General features: G+C 34.3%; 1 protein-coding gene across 2 annotated transcripts in view; it reads right to left on the bottom strand.

The window, feature by feature from the left end:
* LOC110095808 (rac-like GTP-binding protein 5) overlaps positions 1 to 15,211 on the bottom strand; it is a 35,326-nt gene extending 20,115 nt beyond the window's left edge. The window contains exons 1-5 of one of the 2 annotated variants that reach the window (XM_020821501.2): positions 15,031 to 15,211; positions 14,683 to 14,950; positions 6,974 to 7,061; positions 6,754 to 6,863; positions 6,602 to 6,665 (exon numbers count right to left, since the gene is read on the bottom strand). In XM_020821501.2, the coding sequence (XP_020677160.1) occupies positions 6,602 to 6,665; positions 6,754 to 6,863; positions 6,974 to 7,061; positions 14,683 to 14,781 (361 nt within the window). In that variant the 5' untranslated portion in view covers positions 14,782 to 14,950; positions 15,031 to 15,211. The remainder of the gene's footprint in view (positions 1 to 6,601; positions 6,666 to 6,753; positions 6,864 to 6,973; positions 7,062 to 14,682; positions 14,951 to 15,030) is intronic. The other variant, XM_020821502.2, reaches the window with a different exon arrangement.
* Positions 15,212 to 22,659: the final 7,448 nt, after the last annotated feature.

The following is a 22,659-nucleotide window of genomic DNA, read 5'->3' as shown; positions in this document are numbered from 1 at the left end:
TGGGAGAGGGTTGAAGGCACCATCCATGTTCGAGTTGCAAACATGGATTTTGAAGGAGCTGCAGAACAGAGAGCGGAGCATTGATGAGATTAAACGGACATGGATTGAGACTGGTGTTATCATTATGTCAGATGGATGGTCTGACATGAAGGCAGGAGCTTGATTAACATCCTTGTCAATAATCCATACGGCACGGTATTTTTACGATCAATTGAAGCTTTAGATGAGGTTAAAAATGCTTCATTTATTTTCAATTTACTAGATTGATTTATTAAGGAGATTGGGGAGCAATTGGTTGTGCAAGTGTTGACTGACAATGCTAGTGCATACAAAGCAGCTGGTCATATGTTGATGGAGAAGAGGACACACCTATATTGGACCCCCTGCACAGCACATTGTATCGATCTCATTTTGGAGGAACTTGGTAACTTACCTCAGCACAAGAGCGCTCTTTCTAGGGCGAAGAATATCACAAAGTTCATCTACAACCACTCATAGGTCTTAGCCTTGATGAGAAAGTTTTCAAAGAAGGAAATCATTCGCCCTGCAACCACTAGGTATGTTCTTACATTTGTGCACTGCAAATCATTATCAATTCCTAATGTATGTTCTTATATTTGTGCAATGCAAATCTACAGTTTTGCCACATCTTATTTGACACTACAGAGCCTGTTGGATGTGAGACAATCTCTGGAAGCAATGTTTACATCAACAGAATGGCTTAACTCTGCGTGGGGGAAGAAAAGTGCGGGGAAGGAAATAAGTAAAATAATTCTAAATGATAAATTTTGAGCAACTGTGACCTATGCCATAATGAGCACGAGACCCTTAGTGCAAGTTCTACGTTTAGTGGATGCCGAGAAGAAACCAGCCATGAGTTTTATTTATAATGCTATGGATGAGGCCAAGGAGTTGATTGCACACAATTTGGGAGGAGAGGAGGCAAGTTATATAGAGATTTGAGATATCATTGATGCTCGGTGGGAGGTGCAGTTACACCGTCATCTACATGTAGCAGCATATTATCTCAATCCTCAATTTCAATATTCAGAGAGGAAATCTTCAAACCCAGAGGTGAAGCTTGGTCTGTATCATTGCATGGAACGACTAATACCGAAACAGACAGATAGGGAGCTTGCAGATTTACAACTTGTTCTATTGCGGAATAAAGAGGATTTTTTTTGTCTGTATGCAGCAAAATCAATGATTGACAAACGATCTCCAGGTATAGTTATTTTGGTAAATGCAAGACACTTTATTAAGTTCTAATTATCATTTTTCTTCTTGAAAACAGTTGAATGGTGGATTCAATTTGGTGATTACACCCCTGAGTTACAGAGTTTTGCTGTAAGAGTTTTGGGCCTCACTTGTTCTTCTTCTAGGTGTGAGCGAAACTTGAGTACATATAGTCAAGTGCAAATAAAGAGAAGAAATCGGCTATCAACACTCAGAATGAACTCTCTTGTATATATTATGCACAACAAGAGGTTAAGAGATAGGAGGTTGAGAAATAACGGGTTGAAGGATGATGAGGACTCATTGGTGTGTGATGATGTATCATCTGATAATGAGTGGTTTATAGATGATGAGACAGATTTGTCATTATCAGACTTACAGCTAGAGGATCTAAGTGTGATGTCTTGAGGGGCGAAGCAGATCAAGTGGGCACATCCACTAGTACCACACCACACACATCTACTAGCTCTGCAGCACAACAATCAAGTAAAGGTATTCCACTTCTTATATGGTATTGAATTATATTTATATCAAGTGAGCAATTAACATGATAATGAACTAATGATCATTCTTACTGAACAGGGAAGAGAAAAGTGAGTCATATTGAAGATGATGATGATATGACATTTATAGATATATGGTATTGAATTATATTTATATCAAGTGAGCAATTAACATGATAATGATCTAATGATCATTCTTACTGAACAGGGAAGAGAAAAGTGAGTCATATTGAAGATGATGATGATATGACATTTATAGATATAATTAGAGAAGAGGATTCCCTTGAAGACCCATTTAGTGATGGGATATGATTGGATTTTATATGTTCCTTGTACTTTGGGAGTTCTTATAAACTATAATTTTGTGATTTTGTACTTTGGAACATGTTTTTATTGCATCTCTTTTCTTAATTTTCACTAATTCTACTTGTCATTTAGATGTTTTTATTGTATGATAGAATCTAGCTTTTATTTACCTGCTAAAACCCTTAAATTTTCATTTACGCAATTATGCGTCCGTGAGGCTTACGCCTCACACCGCCTCAAGGCTTACGCCTCGCCTCACAGACGTAAACCGCCTCGAGGCTTAATTACGCAATTTTAAACCTTGATTATGATGAACTGCTCTCTCCCATTCCTCCTCTCCTAAAGAGTCCAATGTCGGGCATTTACTTCAAGATTTATGTAAGTTTTAATATATATAGCGTGAGGCGTAAGCCTCATTCCAGTGAGGCGAGACGAGCCTCAACCAAGTTGAGGCGCAAGCCTCATAAAAAAAAACTCGAGGCGTAAACATCGAGGCATTTTTTACTAGAATTGCGCAAAGGCGAGCCTCATATTGCGCAATTTTAAACCATGGTCTGAACCTAAAGAGCCTAGGAAACTATTAAAGAAATATAAAGAAGAACATTTGGTTTGACAAAATATAGACTTAGCATATGGTTCACCACAAAGATATGGGCAAGCAAATATTATTTCTTATGCATGTGAGGTTGTTTTTTTATCTGGTGATGAACAAGCTCGTACAAGAAGCCATGAAATGTGCAATAAGAACTAAACAACAGCAAGCGATGAATAAAGAGATAGTCTCTCTTAAAAAGAGTTAACATTTCAGAGTTGACAGACAAGCAAAGAAATAAGAAGATTGTCAGTTACAAATGATTGTTAAGGAAGAATGATGGAATCCTTGAAAGAAAAGAGTCAAGATTCAAAGCTAAGCTTGTAACAATGAAGTCTACACAAGAAAATGATGTAGACTACGTAGACATTTTTTTCTCTCCATTGGTAAGGCATACTTCCATATGTGGTGTTCTTGCTACTGAATGTATAGTTAGACATTCTTGCGTTTTTGTTCAACAACTTTCTACGCAATTTTTCTTTTACCGTCAGGATTTCCTCCTCCAATAGAGTTGCATCCTTAGTGCACAGGTGCCTTCACCTTCAACCTCCAACGATTGAAATCTTCAGCTTCAATTAGTTATTGATAATTGTCTTAAGAATTTCATGATTCTTTGACTGCTCCGCCTCAATTTGTAATCTATGATTTGCACCATCATTTTTGCTTTGAGGCATAGTTCTTGAAACTAAATTTGCTTGCATCTCATATGCTTTGATGCCACAAATTGGTTTCATTAGCAAGATTACAGGACATGTTAGCATATTGTTGAATTGCCATTTTACCTTGCAATGTATACACTCCATTCATAAGAATACCTTTCATGATGTTTAGAGAACCTTTGCACACTGTTGACCTGCATGCTAGATCCAAAGGAAACAAAAAAAAAAGAAGCCATGAATCCAGTGCGCAAACCTCTTAAACCCTAAATTCCCAAATATCCAATCTTTCCATTCCAAATCCATGCTGCTACTATATGCCATATACCACGTATTTCTACGTATCTGATTGACGACTAGCCTTAATCGAAAGTTCTCTCTCGTGATCGGGAGGGGTAATTAACTATAGTGGCTTGCGCCTATAGGAAACCAGAACTCAGATTATAAAGTCCTCACAAAATGAGGGCGAAATCTCTGGGTAGTGTCTTATCTACAAACCCATCTGCCTTCCAAAATTTACCCCGGAATCTATCAGTTAAAACTCCCTCGCCGAATAAAAAGAAAAGCGGGCGGAGGCCGGGGCCAAATTTTCGGAGCCCACACACACATTTGGGCTTCCACCTTCGCATTTGAAATTGTATATGTGGTGATATAATTCACCAAGAAAAAATAGATTTCTTCTTACTTCAGGGACATAACTTGCACTTTTTAGCAATCTCTCGATGCCATTGTGAAGTTTGAGTCAAATGACCCTTTCACCTTAAACCTTGCAAGCCTTGTTTCCAAGGTACAATATGCCACCTTTCTTTTCATTAAGAGTCTTGAACCAATTCTGGTTTGGTCATATATTATAGGAGCATCCTAATCAAGGAACCACTTCTTGCTTGGATCAGAGTCCAAGATTGATATTAAGACATCGATGTTGTCATAGCCATCCTCCATAGTTGCAATATCTCCTTCTTCTAGAACCCTTTCTAGGTTTTTGCTCCTCTTCATGCATTGCTTCTTGAAATGAACTTCATGACAAAATGATTTTCTTCTCGCCTTTGACTTGGGATCTTGATTGGTTTTGTGTCATTAGAATAATGATATCAATTCTTATTTTGTTTGATACATTAGTCCATAATGTTGATGAATAAAAAGAAACTGAGGGGGGATTCAAACTCTCAGGAAATAAAAGTCTATATAGCCATTCCAATGCTACGCCTTGAACCACTCAATCATCTCTCCTACAAAATGTTGTTCTTGAACAAAACCCAAATAAATAATGAGTCATTCATCTTAATTGTAGTGCATATATAACCGCCTAATGGTTCTATAAAAAAAAATTATTTTCCAATTTCATATTTATCAATAACTTTTTTCATCAAACTTTGAACCTCACTTTTCATCTATCTCGCACAGTTAGCCCTTCTAGTGCACTATCATGATTAGATTCTATGTTTCTTTGAATCTATTTTGAATTAAGTGCAGCATTTACTTTTAACATAGCCAAAAGAATCTTTTTTGAATTGAGTGCAGACTTTCTTTTCTTTATCCATTTGCAATGCGCTCAACTTCTTTTTGATATACAAATGGTTTGCCTTAAAGTTTTTGAGATACAAGGATTCTAACATTCTCCAAATGTTGATGATTGTTCTTTCATCTGCCTCTTCTAGAAGAACTTCATCTCCACTACTTAGTAGAATTGCATTGAGAGCTTATTTGCTTTGACATGTTACCTAATTTGCCATTTAAACTTTATATGATGCTTAATAACCACCACAATACCTTACGAAATTGGAACATTTAGACTAAAAGGAGATAAATTCTTGATTGGTCCCTATTATATTTATTTGTTTCAACATATTGGGATATTACTCATGGCAAAAGCAACAAACAGAAATGTTCAAATGGGTTGACAAGAAAACATTGCTTTGCAAAGTTACCTAATTTCCCTTTTAAACTTTATATGATATATGATTCTTGGCAACTAGACAAAAATATTGCTTGGACAAGTTACCTAATTTACCATTTAAACTTTATATGATGCTTAATAACCACTACAATGCCTCATGAAATTGGAACATTGAGACTAAAAGGCAAGAAATACTTGATTGGCCCCTATTATATCTACTTGTTTCAATTGGGATATTACTCATGGCAAAAGCAACAAGCAGAAATGTTCAAATGGTCCTAGCAAAAATGAAAAGCATGTATTGCGATAAATTGGTTTGGAAAATGGCTCAAATTGACAGCATAGTTGAGCAGCCTTCAGCAAAGTCATAGAAATATTAGAATAACAACAATATGCAACCAAAATATAAATCCAAAAATAGAAGAATAACAACAACAACAACAACATCAAGCCTTTATCCCACTACGTGGGGTCGGCTACATGAATCCTTTTTCTCCATTGTGTCCTATTAAAAGCCAAATTCTCGTTTAAATCTAATAAAGAAAGGTCATTCCTAATATTTTCTAACCAAGTCTTTTTAGGTCTACCCCTACCTTTCTTAACACAAGTCAAATCTAATACCTCTACTCTCCTAACCGGGTCGTCGGAAGGCCGCCTTTTTATGTGACCAAACCATCTAAGGCGACTCTCTCTAATCTTATCTTCTACTGGAGCTACTCCAACCTTTTCACGTATATGCTCATTTCGTATCCTATCTCTAAGGGTAAAGCCACTCATCCATCTAAGCATCCTCATCTCTGCCACACTTAACTTAGTATTATGCTTCTCTTTTAATGGCCAACATTCGGCACCATAAAGTATTGCAGGCCTCACTACCATCTTATAGAATTTTCCCTTAAGTTTGAGGGGTACATTTCTATCACATAACAAGCCCGATGCATTCCGCCACTTCAACCATCCAACTTGAATTCTGCTGATAATATCCCCATCTATTACACCATCACTCTGAACAATAGATCCAAGATACCTAAAACGTGTACTCTTATTAATGACTTGATCGCCCAAAGTCACAATCCCCTCACTAGGACTATTACTGCTAAAATTACACTCCATATGTTCCGTTTTAGATCTACTCAAGCGAAAACCTTTAGACTCTAAGGTTGACCTCCATAATTCAAGTTTACCTTCAACTCCCTCTCTAGTCTTATCAACAAGAAGAATATCATCAGCAAAAAGCATACACCAAGGTACATCATCTTGCAAATGTCTAGTGAGAACATCCAAGAATAGAAGAATAAGAACGAAAAAATATAAAGAGTTCACAAGTCATACGGAAAAAAATTGCAGTGTGACAAAATATCAGAAAAACGTTCATAGGCAGAATTTGTTTTACTAGGTTCATAAACTTTACCAAGCTTTGTTCCAACAAGAACTATGGGAACACCAGGAGCATAGTGCTTTAGCTCTGGAATCCACTGGAGGACAACAAATTCATGATGCAGCACAACATATTGTCAGTACTAAAGATAGAGAGCAAATTGGAAAACTAAAGTAACGCATTACCTTCTTAGCAATATTTTCATAACTGGCCTTACTGATAAGAGAGAATGCTAAGAGGAAAACATCAGCACCACGATAGCTGAGTGGTCTTAATCTATTGTAATCCTCCTGGCCTGATCCATCAGTGTAAAGTAGTGTCAAGCAATGCTAAAATTAAAAGACAATCAAATAAAAAGAGAGAAAGATGACAAGTGTAAGATACCAAATAAAAAGTCAAAATTACCTGCGGTGTCCCACAAACCTAGGTTGACTGTGTTGCCGTCAACGACCACATTTGCACTGAAATTGTCAAAAACTGTTGGCACATAGTCCTGAAACAAAAAGTAAATGAAATAAAACATAACAATCTACATAACACTGCCACAGTTGCACCCAAATAGTAAGCCACAGCAAAACATGAATTTAATTCTCCTAAAACAAGCATTTGATAATTTGAAAACCATTAAGTCAGTTATAGGTTCCTTAGGGAGAAAATGGCAATCATGGATGCCTAACTTTTCATATCCACATAATCAGAAAAACTTTTAGGGGCTGTTTGGCTGCAAGTAGGATTTAGAAACGGTATGAGTCATCAAAATCAACTGCCTAATACCTATATTATAACCGGTAGGAATGTCACACTAGAAAATTTGAAAAAAAAAAATCACTGGTATAACTCCTATACTAATTTTAAATTTATAAAGGGAGGCATTAGCACTCCTTCGTGAGTCTAAAAGGTAGTTTGCTACTAGGGCAATAAAGATGAAGAGATTTCTTAAGGAAAAATTCTGCAATAAAGAAGCTCCAACACACGCCCAAAAGTTGATGAAGATGTGCCTATCTACAATGGTCAGCTAAATAGCACAACCAAAACACCTAAATGGCCTGTGTAACATAACATTGTGTTGAGCAAGTGGCTTATGGAGCCTTACCTCTATGAGAATATGTCGAACAATTTATTGAAGAACTTGTGGTATGATGTTGTGGATGCAACTGAATTGGCGTTTATGCACAAATTATATAGAAGCAATTGTTATAACAAGATCTAAAAAAATATGAAGCCCAATTTTAGAAGTTTATCCCAACTCTCAACTCGAAGCAGCTAGTGTTGAGATGAACAATTGCATATTCCAATCACAACAGATGAGAAGTGGGAGGACATCATGCAAGTACACTTCTGTTTTCATACTTTCCTCATTTGACAATTCAAAAAATGGTTTACTCCTACCTATGATGCACCGGCACTTCTCAATAAGATATGCAGCGTCTGACACATATCTGGCACGACACGCATTCGACATGCCTCTGATATATATCAGCCACGTTGAAAATGTGTCCGATTAAAAAATATTAAAAAGAAATTAAACACATATATCGGACACAATAGTCTTAAATATTTTAAGAAAAATTTTTAATATAATTTCTTATATTTCAATATTTTATTTATTAAAAAATAAAAATTTTATTTTTTATTTCCTCTCAGCAACCCCAAATCAATTGTCTACGCTCAATACCCCATTCCCCAAACATACATTTCCATTTCTACATGCAGATTGCAGCTAGGGTTTTACAACAACGCCCAATGTCGTCGCAACATCGATGTCCGATGCCTTCACAACATCAATGTTTCAAAAACCATCTGAAAATCTAAGTTTGACACTAGCAACTTCTACCCCCACAATCACACCCCCGCATTGTCTCGACATCCATCTTTAGCCAACATCATCTCAACATTGACGACCGATGTTGTCTCAACATCGACGCTCGATGCCCGACTCTTGATAGCATTATTGTCTTCCCGTCTCGACACTTGAAACACGACATCGACGTCTAACTCTCGACATCCTAATATTAATCATTTCAAGAACAAATCCTAGTTAAATAATTTAATATTTCTCAATTATTCTTAATATTCTAATTACTCAATTTTGATAAACTATTTTTAAGATATAAAAAATTATAATACCGTGTCTAACCAGTGTACATATAATATATTTTTAATAATTGACATATCTCATGTCTGTATAGTCTTATCCGTGTCACCGTGTCTGTGCCTATGCATCATAGACTCCTACTCAAACCCTAAGTTCAAACATGAAAAACCTAAATATGGCACATTTTCATAGAAAACCTTTTCATCAGTACAAAACTTTTGAATATTTATGCTAAAAATATAGCTATTGGTACAGCTTCTCGTTGCACTAAGAAGATAACTTCCACATACCTACCTAACAAATATGAAGTTGCAACTATTGATAATGACTTCATGTCAGCACATGGAGTTAACTTTGTTAATGACTTCAATTGGATAGATGCACAACTAGATGTTGACATGACTGGCGAGATAGAAATCTAGCCTTCTTTAGATCCCAAGGTTAGTTCCAAGAATCAAACAAGGATGCGATAGGAAGTGCTTGCAGAAATTTAGGAAAAGCCTCGGCTAAAATTTGATTTCAACAATTTCAGAAAACCAATGACAAGAAAACCAGGAATAGAACACACAAGAACATTTTTTTTATTGAAAGTTTTATAAAAAAATACAAGATACAAGTGGATCTTCAGTTGGAGAGGAAGATCCAGCTTTTCCAAATCTCTAATTATCGGCTAGAGCCCAAACACCCTAAGAACAATCTAATTTCAGCAAACAATACATACTCATAACCATAGGAAAATCACTTATTTAAAGCAAACAATAAGAAGCAAATACCCAAACAACCTTCCCCAAATTCCCTCATATTTTCTTAATTATTTCCCTTCCAAATCAGCCCCTAAATCTACCCTCCTCAATTAGAAAGTATTTCCTAATTAATCTCCTCCAAATTAGGCTCCAAATCTGCCCTCTTCAATTATGAAATATTACCTAATTAATCTGCCCTCTTCAACTAGAAAATACTTTCTAATTAATTGGCCCCCAAATTAGCCCTCAAATATGCTCTCTTCAATTAAGAAATATCTCCCAATTAATTCCCTTTGACTAAGAACTTTCCTAAACAACTCTCTCTTGATTAAGAAATTTCCTAGTTCCCTCCAAATCAAATCAGCCGATCCATCAATACTCCTCTCCCAAAGTGACACTTTGTCCTCAAGGTGGAACAAAGAAAACTGTTATTGACTACTAGCACTGGACTGAAAAATGGGCCGACACTGGGTCAAATGATCCCCGCCTCCAGCATCTCCCTAATCAATCTCTCGATCTCATCCTTCTGGATTTGAGGATAATTAGTAAAATTATTTCGTCAATTATGAAGAGTAATTCTTATGATGAGGTTACATATAAGGAGCCCAATGTTTGGCAGGACGTAAATCGATTATAAATACGTGGTTGATGTACTAGTACGTTACCCAATGTGGTCCTTACACTGCTTCAGACTACCATTTGAGGCATTTGTACAACTGAAGGGCCTATTAGCTAGTCAAGCGATCGATTAATACCAAAAACATTGTTGCGGCAAAATAATTAGGGATTTTTCTTAGAAGGGTTGCTTCCCATAATTATAGACAACTGCATGAGTTGTTCTAAGACTCCCTAAAAACCATCATTAGATGTTTTAATCTAGTATTGCAAGCAATTGTCTCATTATCAGAGGAGTTCATTAATTTTCCCCTAATCGAAACAAAGTGTCATCCCTTCATATGATCCAATGCACAATTTCATCTTTACTTTAAAAATGCAATTAGAACGATGTATGGTATGCATGTCCCTACAATTGTTGGTAGACGTTTACAAAATAGAGCATAAAAGAAAGAGATTTACTTCTCAAAATGTCATAGTGGCAATCTCATTTGATATACAATTTGTTTATTTCGCCTCTAGCTGGGAGGGGTCTACAACTGATATGAGGGTCCTACGATGGTCAGTGGAGGGATAGTTTATTATTTGTTTGACTCCTGCTACACCAATATTGATAAGTTCATTGCTCTCTTCAGAGGTTATTGAGACCATATGAGTGATTAACATGCAGGTACATCTTGAAGATGCTCAGTTAGGCAGTAGTTGTTTAATCATTAGCATGACAAATCTTGCAATATAATGAAGCAAACTTTTGGCATATGAAAAGAGAGATTTTAAGTGCTAACTCATAGGATGCAATTTTTGTTGATTGTGTAAGCAGAGGTCATGCTTGTTTGTGCACTATTACACAATTTTATTAGTTGCTACCACAAATATGATATATATTTAATATCTAAAACTAAAAAGCAAATCGCTGAGATCAGTGTGAAGATCCAAATATACATGCAACAATTGGGGAAAGAATTAAGGGGATATAGTGAGACATGTAATCACCACTAACTTGTGGGAAGCTCGGGTAAGAATTTAATTTCAATTAATAAAATTTTATTTCATTTTTAATAGGTAATCTACTAATGCATTTTTTTATCACAAACAATGAATCAACGAGCCACTCAACTTGATCAGCTCGCTCATATTACGGTAGCAAAAGCAACATATTGATATTTAATTGTATTTTGTTCTTATATGTCTCTTATTGTGTACAGCCTGTTTATGATTTAGTTATTAAATGCAATCATATAAATTGCCCTGATTTCAGCAAAACAAAGTCTGCTAGCATTTTGACTACCTATGGATGTTTTGTATTTAAAGACCACTGTGTTATCATGTGGGAAACATCTAAATATGTACTTCCAAAATAATGCTCAAAGTATTCAAGGTAAATTTCTATAATGCATGTGTATAATATTGCCCTACAACAAAATCATGTATGTTGCTACGTTTGCTTTTGGTTTAAATATACATCTTCATTGAATTGTTTAAATTTTATCTTATCATTTATAGCAAACATGTTCCTATATACTTCCATCAAAATTCTACAATTTGATCACTTTATTTAATCCTCTATCATTATCACAGTTGAAGTATATTGCCTCAAAATTCATGTACGTGTAGACATTAATTAATCGCATTAAATACTAGGAGTTACTAACTATCACGACAAATAATTTTCAAGATTTAATCAAGATTTTTTTTTTCTTAGAAGATGATATTCAACAAAGGTGGATGAGATATTTTGCTAAACTTTTTAATGAAGATTGTGAAGATACGGTTGACTTTAGTGACTTTAGCACCCTAAATGAAAATAAAGATTTTTAATTTTATCGGCATATTAGTAAAACCGAAGTTAGAGAGGCTTTAAAGAAAATGAAGTGTGTAAAAACTGTTGGACCTGATGATATTCCAATAGAGATGTGGAAATGCTTAGGAGATTAAAGAATTTCTTGGCTTACTAAACTTTTTAATACTGTTTTGAAGACTAAAAAGATGTTAGATCAGTGGAGATTGAGTGTATTAATTCCTATTTTTAAGAATAAAGATGATGCACATGAGTGTGCGAATTATAGAGAAATTAAATTAATGTGTCATACTTTAAGACTTTGGTAGCGAGTTATGGAGCGTAAGTTGCGGCGTGATACTAATGTTTCTCAAAATCAATTTGGATTCATGTCGGGTAGGTCTACTACGGAAGCCATACATTTATTGAGAGGTTTGATGGAGAAATATAGAGAGAATAAGGAGGATCTATATATGATATTTATTGATTTAGAGAAAGCATATGATAAAGTTCCAAGAGAAGTGCTATGGAGAGTTCTTGAAAAGAAAGGAGTTAATAACGCTTATATTCAAATCATTAAAGATATGTATGCAAGAGCTATTACTTGTGTTCAAACACAAGGTGGTTTGACCAAGTATTTTCCTATTTCGGTTGGATTACATCAAGGATCAACCTTAAGTCCATATCTTTTTGCTTTAGTCATGGATGTTCTCACTAGACATTTGCAAGAGGATGTACCTTGGTGTTTGCTTTTTGTTGATGATATTCTTCTTGTCGATAAGACTAGAGAGGGAGTTGAAGGTAAACTTGAATTATGGAGGTCAACCTTAGAATCTAAAGGTTTTCGCTTGAGTAGATCTAAAACTGATTATATGGAGTGTAATTTTAGTAGCAATAGACCTATTGAGGGGATGGTGACTTTGGGCGATCAAGTCATAAGAGTACATGTTTTAGATATATTGGATATATTGTTCAGAGTGATTGTGAAATAGATGGGGGTATTATCAGCAGAGTTCAAGTTGGATGGTTGAAGTGGAGGAATGCTTTGGGCTTATTGTGCGATAGAAAAGTCCCCCACAAACTAAGGGAAAATTCTATAAGATGGTGGTGAAGAAAATATTAGAAATGATCTTTCTTTATTAGATTTAAATGAGAATTTGACTTTTAACATGACACGATGGTGAAAAAGGATTCATGTAGCCGACCCCACGTAGTGGGACAAAGGCTTGATGTTGTTGTTGTAATCAAGATTTACTAAATCCTTCTTGAGTCAAATCCTACTTGCAGCCAAATAACCCCTTAGCAAATCTAGGATTTACCATGAAACGAAGTAAAAGTGAGACATTCAAACCCTAAGGGCCTGTTTGGCAATAAGTAGGATTTAATTTTATTTGGATTTACTAAATCCTTTAAATCTGAATTTAGTAAATAGTGACATGTTAAATCCTAAAAACTGTTTAGCAATATAGTTGTTAAATCCAGATAAATCCTGTGAGACCGTTTAGCAATGTAATCTAGGATTTAAGGTGGCTAGTTCATTTAAAAATTAAATTTAATGTATTTTAAATTTAATTTACATGTTAAGTCCAAATAAGTATTAATATCAATTTTAATTACCGTGAATGGAATAATTATATATTTAATTATATTTATAATTTATAAATAATTAGTTAACTATTTTTTAATAACTAATTATTTAACTAATTACTTAAGTGTTATTTAGTTAGATTTAATTATAAATTATACTATTAATTATCTCATTAATCACTTAAGTATCCTACTACTCATTAATTATTTAATTATTATTTACATCGATAACTATATAATTAATAATTTTTATTTCAAATAATATTAATTAAGCTAATTATACTATTAATGATTTAATTAAGACAAATCAGATAATAAATTTATGCATTAATTATACTACTAACTATTTAATTAATTTACTTAATTATTAATATTTTAAATTATATTTATTAAGTTAAATTAGATTATTTTTTTTCAATATATTTAAGGATTCTAGGGTTTGCTTTTTCATCTTTTCTATTTCGTCGTTGTTGTTTGACTTTATTGCTTCGTGTGAGGTAGAGTTTTGCACGAGTCACTTCTTCTACTCATTTGTTGTTGTTCGACTTCGCTCCTTCAACGACATTCCCTTCCTGTTGAATCAGAAGTCACGACATTTTAATTAAAAGCAACTATGAGAGCCCGCTCGTCATAAAGTTAACTATATTTCTCCTTTTCGTGAGCTTCTTTAGCCAAATCCCGTAAATCCACGAAATTTCAGGATTTACAAAATCCGGGATTACGGTCCAAAGGGGGAAACAGAGGATTTAATCCGCTGTGAGATTTAAGCTTCATTTTGACAGCTTTCTTACTGCTTTCTAAAGCAACTTTTAGGAAAAAAAAATAAACTATAAATTTTGTACTAAAAAGTTACTTTAAAAAACAGTGAAAAAGCTCTCCCAAATGAAGCCTTAGTGGGTGGGTCAAAGCCCATCTGGCAGGATTTGGCATAAATCCTGCTCAAATGCAGCATAAATCCTTTTAAATCCTGCATCCAAACAGCCCCAAAGGATTTATTTCCGCCTTTTTCGCTATTTGGCAGGATTTTTCATAAATCCCACCAAAATCCTGCTTAAAAGTCGCAACCAAAAATCCTCTTAATTTATACAGATTAACGGCATATGGGAAAAAAAGGAAGGAGTTTCCTCTGAAATCCCAAAAAAAATTGTAGAACATAACGAGCTAACATAACAAACGTCATGGATAAGAATTTACTTAGAAGAACACATTAAACAGAATGAGGGACGAACAAAACATCTCCCACCTTCAAAATTTAAACTTCCACGCAGAAATTTTTTTTTGATCCGTGATAACTTACGGTGGGAAACGTGTTACTTGTATAAGATATGAGCATGCAGGTCTTGCCGACCGCGCCATCCCCAACCGTCACGCACTTAATAAACCTTGATGCGCTCATCTCCTCGAGAGATCTCTTTCCCTCGTTCCCGTATCAATCTCAAGCGAAGCCGCCCCTTCTTCTTCTTCGCCTATCTGCTGGCCGGCAGCCGGCGTCGCCTCTCTTGCTCGTCCTCTTCAACTACGCTGCCGAGGACACAAAGACCACAACCCGCATTCCCCAGCCAGACCTGAAACACCCGTCAAATGACAGAAAAACAGAAGCGGAGAGGAAAGACCAGAGAGGCCGAGGCTGGGAGAAAGTCCAGACCTAGGAGAAATTATTTTGTGCTGAGTCCGGACGGAAGAACTGTCATCTGAGTATCAAGAGGAAGAAGAGATCTGCGAGACGGAAATCTCTTTCCCGGCTCTTTGTTTCTGTGATTTACTTCTTTTTTTCGATAAAAAATGGATTTTTCTTGTCAATTTGGGTGTTGGGGTGCAGAGATGGAGCATTTGAATCCAATAAATAAATAAGTCGCTAATTTTTTTCTTTTGAAAATAAATATAAACCTAAAATGGTAAAGATCTCCTATTATAATTTGGTATAAAAATAAAACTAAAAAATTGAAAAAAAAAATGTTTGATTAAAATATAAAATAATATAATTTATTTTATGACTAACAAAATAAATTAAATATTATTTTAATTATAAAAATAACTATTTAATATTATTATACAATTAGCTTAAATTTTATCAAATATTTTATTCATGTAATGATTTACTTTATATATTGAACATAAGTTTATATTAGGAGCTCCAACCTCATTTATTTAAAACTTTTGGCTTTATATTCATTATAATATATGCAAGTGGTCAAACATCTCAATTATATAATTTTTAAAAAAATATGCTTGAAAGTTTATTTAGTATGAAATTATAACAAATGACAGATAACATTTGGTATTCATGGACTTTATTATTATTATTCAAAGTCATTCGAAATGAGTTAAAATTTGAATGGCTTCAAAATTGATTTGAACCTCATTCAAAGCTTAGTGTGGTTCTCACAAAGCTACTTGGCATTGATAGGATTAGTGATGTGAAAGAGAAAATGGGTTTATGATGATGCTCATTTGGTGCATGTATCATGTGTGAAGAAGAAAGGAACTGAGTATAAATATTAGAAAAAAATTACAAAAATTTGCAAATATTAAATATAAAAATTAATATATTATTACCCCAAAGTGTAAAAAATTACACAAAAAAACTATGAAATTTATGTACAAATCAACTCATCTTCTCTAGATCCATAAACACTCCTCAAATGAACTTCTTCCAACTTTATTATCAAAGTGATATTTATATTCATGGTAGTGTTGAGCCCTATCTCATGACAAATGAACAATATCATCGACATGAACTTAGTTGGGCATAGTTGCCGTAGAAAGAATACAACGTGCCTATAGAAGAATTAAAAGAAGCATCTTGGAAATGAGAATTGGAGAAGCATGTCACATACGCATTCATTGAAGATGGAAGAGGAGCTCCATAAACCAAATCTTATTGAACGGAAGATGGCAAGAATGCATTTTTTGGCAACCCAAAAGCCTTCTTTACATTCCTAAAAAATCTTCATCACGAACTTCTCTTTTTCATCAGATGTTTTCGATCTCATCAATTCCTTCCGCCAAAGACTGTCATCATAAACTTCTCTTCTCCTAAACACACCACTTATCCCATATTCCCTCAACAAGCTCAATGAGAACAATGAACTACACCAAGTTTCTAGCTTTAGTTCAAACAAAGGATCAAATAAAGGTTTGAACATGTTTGAATTTTAAAATGTTTTGAATTACTTATGATTCTAATCAGCAGTTCATGAATACAAGAGATTATCTTTTATTTGGAGTAATTTTATCTAGAATGAACTGATGGGCATATTTATCTAAATAAACATATGGTAGAGCTATTTTTCCAATGACATGTTTTAAGAGGCATATAATGCCAATTTTTCCATTAGTTTTCAAAATAAACAACCTCCCACCTACTATTAGGTGTGAACCTTAGCTTGGGTTTGTATGATGGTTTAATTAGGTTTATAATGTTTCTATAAGATGTTAGGAATGATGTATTGTAATTGGAAGGAGTAAAGGAGAACTGGTGTAAGAGGCCCAAGAAATGGGGGTTGATCAAGTGGTATGGTGTTTATTTGGCTCATAATTCCACATTGGAGGAAATTAATTTAGTACATTGAAAGTGAATAACTCTAGGGGATAAAATGAGATGTCCCCATATCTAATTGGAAAGAATTATATTTTTTAAATCTTCTACTTATAAGTCAGAACCACTAATCATATATTTCTAAAAATAAAGAAGCAAAAATATCATTTTATTTCATATAAACATTTATATATATATATATATATATATAACACCCAAAAAATCATATACAATAGCCATAAATTCTATCATAGCAGACTACCTCAAATCATTTATGACTACAAAATAAATAAAATATAAAATATAAAAGAAGTATCTATCACTAGGAATATGATCAGCTTCACCTCACCATATCCCTACCCTTCTCTGAAATCATGTAAAATTACATATAATGTGCTAACAACCAAATAGTCACTAAAATTTTCTACTATACTCAATGTAAGAGAAGCAAAACAATATCCATGTAATCATTCACATCATAGCAGCATAACATATCTATCAATTCATGTGAATAGGAACAATGGTGATCAGTGCGAACAATATTAATTAATATGAATCATACTCATGCGATCGATTAGTAATTTTTGATTCAATCATATTTCAGTGTGTCATAAAAATGTTACAAGAAGACTAGCATATGAATCAAAGAATCAATGTAATTTTATCATGATTGTATTCATTATTACTGTAATTTAGCACCATGAATGTCATATCTATATTAGTATATCTATTGTTATACATGTCATGTCATGTTAGTACAAATGTATCACAAATCATATATGTATCTTATATTAATGCTATTAAGTATATTATCATGTATCAATAGTATATGTCATATAGTGGTGTCTTGTATCATATATCATATTATGTATCATGTTATAATATCAAGTGCAACATGTAATGTGTTTATATATTTGACACATGTAAAGTCAATGGATCATCAACCCATTATGACATGACCAGATTCAAAGTAATCCATTAAATTTTTGAATTTGATTCTTTCATATGTGTCTTAGAATGTTTTGGGTGCATGTGATCTGAAATGGATACTATGGTCTGTTTGCATGTTTAAAAAAGTCTGATTTTTTCCCTTGGGCGTTGTGCCGTTGAGGATGGTGGAGTTTCAACGTCAATGCTCTTAGAAAAAATTGGAAAATAATTCAGTATGATGGCGCTGTAAGTGGCACACTGTGTTGTGGACTCTTTGAGGGAGATCTGTGGAGAGGGGAAGGGCACCGCAACTCTAGGTTGCAGTTTAATATCTAAAATATCTAAACCCATTATTTCATTCAATTCATTTCATTTGGGCTACCTGGTTGTGTGTGTGTGTGTGTGTGTGTGTGTGAGAGAGAGAGAGAGAGAGAGAGAGAGAGAGAGAGAGAGAAAGAGTGTGTGTGTGTGTGTGTGTGTGAGAGAGAGAGAGAGAGAGAGAGAGAGAGAGAGAAAGATGATATTTTGAGCCACTTCAACTCTGACACCTCAATTCTAAAAGTTATCCAACTTAAGGTAGCTTTAAAATATAAATATATGGTGTTTGATTTGAGATAACTTTAAACTGGAAAACTTTCACTATATAACTTCTAGTATGCACAGTGAACATAATTCTAAACATTTAGATATTTTTTTATAAAATTTCTGCCATATATTTTTGAAATGCTATTTTCCTAAGACTATAGAAAAATATTCAAGCACCAAAATATAGCATTGTAGAATAATTGAACTTATGAAATATAATTTTGCACAATCACTGATAATTTGGAAGAATTTTGAGTAAGTGAAAATTTACTACATTGCACTAGGTTCAATTGCTAAAATGTTGCCCGAAGAGAAAATCCCTAAAATTATATAAACTGCCCAATTTATTTTTAACAGCTTAATTGTAATGTTATATGGCATAATTTATATTCAATTCAATATACTACACTTGGAATATTATAACCTGCATAGTTATCTCCAACACCTTATGTTATTTAGATCTATTGTAAGTTTGCTATTAAGCTTTGAATAACTATTTTATTTTCTGTTATTGGTTTTAAAATTATTAAGAAATAATTTGGGTAATACAATCTGCTAAGCCATGTAGCTCGTTTTGTATTCAACATTTAATTTTCAGGTCAGGGTATAGGTAAAAGGTCGGTTAAGTATATGAGGATGTTTTTTCTACTTTGGTTATAGGTACATTTTATGTTTTTTTTTTTAGATTTTTTTAATAGTCCTAGTATTTCAGTATTTCCAGCCCTATCTTTATCTATTGTTGGGGACTGTGATAGTAATAATTTGTAATATATACTTTTATGGATAAATAGAAAGAAATATTTTTTTGTGAATGAATATATTTATGTATAGTAGAAAAAATTGGAAGCTATGGTGTTTGTTATTCGAAAAAATTTTGATATTTCTCCAAATAAAAAATCTTGTATGTGTAATTTCATCTCTATTATGCCACTATCTAATACAATGTGACATGTATTTTGGGGTCATATTAGGTTGGGTTGTGACAACTCTTTTGATATTAGAGCATATTTTAGAGAAATAAATTATACATAGAGCTATAATAATTGATTTGTAGTTATTTTAAAAAGTTTTGGATAATATCATTCACTCTTTTTTATTTTTTTATTCATGAATTTTTATCAGTTGATGTGTTTGTGCTCTGAGTTATGATTGATTAGCCCATGCGTGACATGAATGACGGGCAGAGTGCAAGCTAGAGTGCACAAATAGTCAGTATAACTCCTATTGTTGATTTTATATGATGTCATAATTTATTAGGTTAGTATCACAATTAATAAGCGAGGCCTAGAATAGGAGTTCTTCAAGTATGACTAGGGATGTGGATCGATATCTGTAGATATTTTTTTTAAGTTGAAGCCTCTAAGATTCAAGGGTATTATTGAGCTTATGGTTACAGATGATTGGTTGATAAGGTAAGAGAAGACCATTGTGAAAGTACGTTAGGGATGTTAAGCCCTTATGAACTAGCCCGAGGCTAACTAAGAGGGGGGGGGGGGGGGAATTTTTTTTTTATGGGGGGGGGGGTGAATTTGTATTTTAAAATTTTCTCAAACAAAATCACAGTCACAACCAAACAATCAATAAAAATAAAGTGCGAAAATTAAATGTGAAAAATACAATAAGAAATAACACACCACACTATAGGAAATTCATCAATTATCGGCGGCCTGGACCAGCGGTTGTCTAGCCGCAGGTATTCACGGCAATTTATCCGGTGGTTCGACCGCCGGTTAATACCGGCGGCCTAACCGGCCGTTATGCAAGCTTATGCCGCCGAAAATAGTGGCGATCACAAAACCGCCAGGTAAACTGCCGGCCTTAAAAGGTACCGGCGGTCGAACGACGGTATTTGTACCGGCGGTCTAAAGATGATATTTGTACCAGAAATCGGATGGCCGGGAAGTCTCCGGTAAAAACACCGGTGATAGCGGCGGTGTATGCCGTCGGAACGCCGTCGGTGAAATAAAATGCCGGAAAAATGCCGCCAGCAACAGTTTTCAGGGCCATTTTTTGGGCGATGTGACAACCGTTGAAAAGCTATCAATTTTATTCAGAACTACCGAAAAATAAGAGTAAACCACAGCAAAATTGCCGGTAATGAGTAAATTTCCTGTAGTGCCAAATTTTAAGGTAGTTCGGTCAACTTGACCTACGTCCACTCCTTGGATCCTCTCCTTAGGGTATTGCACTAAACTCAATGTCTCTCCTTTTGCTCCCACAAGTAAAACAGAGAAGCCCGTACAAAAACTCATTTCCATCGAGCCCGATGAGGCAGAAATCCTGACTCCTTTTGCTTTCTCCTGAAGCAAGAAGAGAACCTGACTCCTTTTGTTCCTCCTGAAGCAAGCAGAGAACCTCGATCAATTGTTGAAGTAAACTTCTCTAGAACCTCCAAGGAATCAAGGATGATGACTGGAGAAGACAACGCAGATCCTTGCTTGGAGTAACCTTTGTGAAGCCCTCATAAGATCCTCTCTCTCCCTTTATTTCCACTACAGGAAAATCACCCATTTCCGGCGGTAATAAGTGATTTTCCTGTAGTGTTCCCTCTCCTCTTAGCTCTCTCAGGTCATGACAACTACAAAATATCTATTCTTGTGTGAACAAGATATCTTATATAGAAGGGATTCAAATTTTCCCTATTTTGCAATTAATCATCGAATATCGTACGATCAATACAAATTAAACTCAATCAGCCAAGACAATCTAGAGGAGGCTGGATGATTAAAGGATTTTTTGTTCTGATCATCCAGGACAATTCTAAATCATTCTATACGATTAGTTCAAAAATGTTGAGTATCGTCTAGACCAACACTCTGTTTAGCTAGACTTCACCTGTCTGAATGGTGAAAAAATAATGTATCGTCCAGGACGATTAGTTCAAAACATTGAATATCATCCAGACAGTCGCTCTGTTTGGCCAGACTTTATATGTTCGGGCGATAGAAAAAATAATTGATCGTGTAAGATGATTTGGGATCATTCTGGATGATTAGTTCAAATCAATACATATCGTCCAGAACATCATTCTGGTCGTCAAACAAGAAACTAAGGTTTATTTAAGTGACCATCCCGGATGATCCTGTAATTGTTAAGGATGATATGTTCGATCAATCAAACCTTAATTGCTTTCCTTAATCATCCAACTAATTTGGCATAATTATAATGCATCATCCAGGATGATGTCATGAATGATGTCCAAAAATAAAAACATGTCTAAAAGTGTTGGCATATAATTTTTTTTTGATTTGAGCCTATTGTCCAAGATGATACTAATATCGTCTTGGAAGATTCGCTTAATTTCTTCCGCCTTAACCAGGATGCCCTAGTTAAGTTTTTTATTTTTAACTGATCATCCAGGATAATTTGGGATCATCCCAGACGATATGATAAAAAATAGAGAACTCTAAAAATAGACAAAATTTTTCTAGAGTGTGTGTGTGTGTGTAAGCTTACTTAGCATCAGGACCCAATTTGTTATAATTGACTTAAGAAAAGTTAAAAACACTTAATAACACTTACAAACCTACTCAGTCCTAATCTACCCAATCTTGAGCTGGCTTGATTTGCAATTTGATCTTGTAGACCTAAAACATTAGTAGGCAAGATAGTCGTAGAAAAATAGAAGTGTCAGAAATGTTTGATATCATCAAAATTATAATCTTTGAATCTATATTCACAACACTTTGATGGTATGTAGTGTCTTCCTAAGAGGAGAGAACCTATGGCTATATTTTGTTAGATGGTGAGGTTGAGTACTATTGGTTGGGCCAATATTAGCAGAAATTTTATGGGAAACTAAAATTTTTGATTAGTTGAGAGAAATTTACTCATGTATTTAGAGGTTGCTTTATACCTTTGTCCTCCTAACAGTAGATGCATGAGACATTTCTGAGAAAAGTTCAGGGGAGCAAGACTATGATGTATTATGAGGCAAAGTTTACTGCTTTGGATATGTATGCTTCACAGTTGGTTAGCACTTTTGGAGAGAAGTGTTGTCATTCGCTAAGAAGTTTAAGAGATGTGTTGCAACTCGAGCTCACGAGTTTATATTTTTTATGATAACAAATATTGTAGCTCACATCCTTATGTCTAATTATATTTGTAATATATAGTTATTTATTTATGTACTAACATTTCATGAATGTAATGCACCATCCAATGAATATTTAAGGCTCAAGATTGGGTAGAATAGGTTATACTGTAAATATTTTTATAATA

Source organism: Dendrobium catenatum, unplaced genomic scaffold (assembly GCF_001605985.2).
Source record: "Dendrobium catenatum unplaced genomic scaffold, ASM160598v2 original_scaffold_202637, whole genome shotgun sequence".
Taxonomy (NCBI): Eukaryota; Viridiplantae; Streptophyta; class Magnoliopsida; order Asparagales; family Orchidaceae; genus Dendrobium; species Dendrobium catenatum.
The sequence above is the reverse complement of the archived record's forward strand: the minus strand, read 5'-3'. Positions and strand labels throughout refer to the sequence as shown.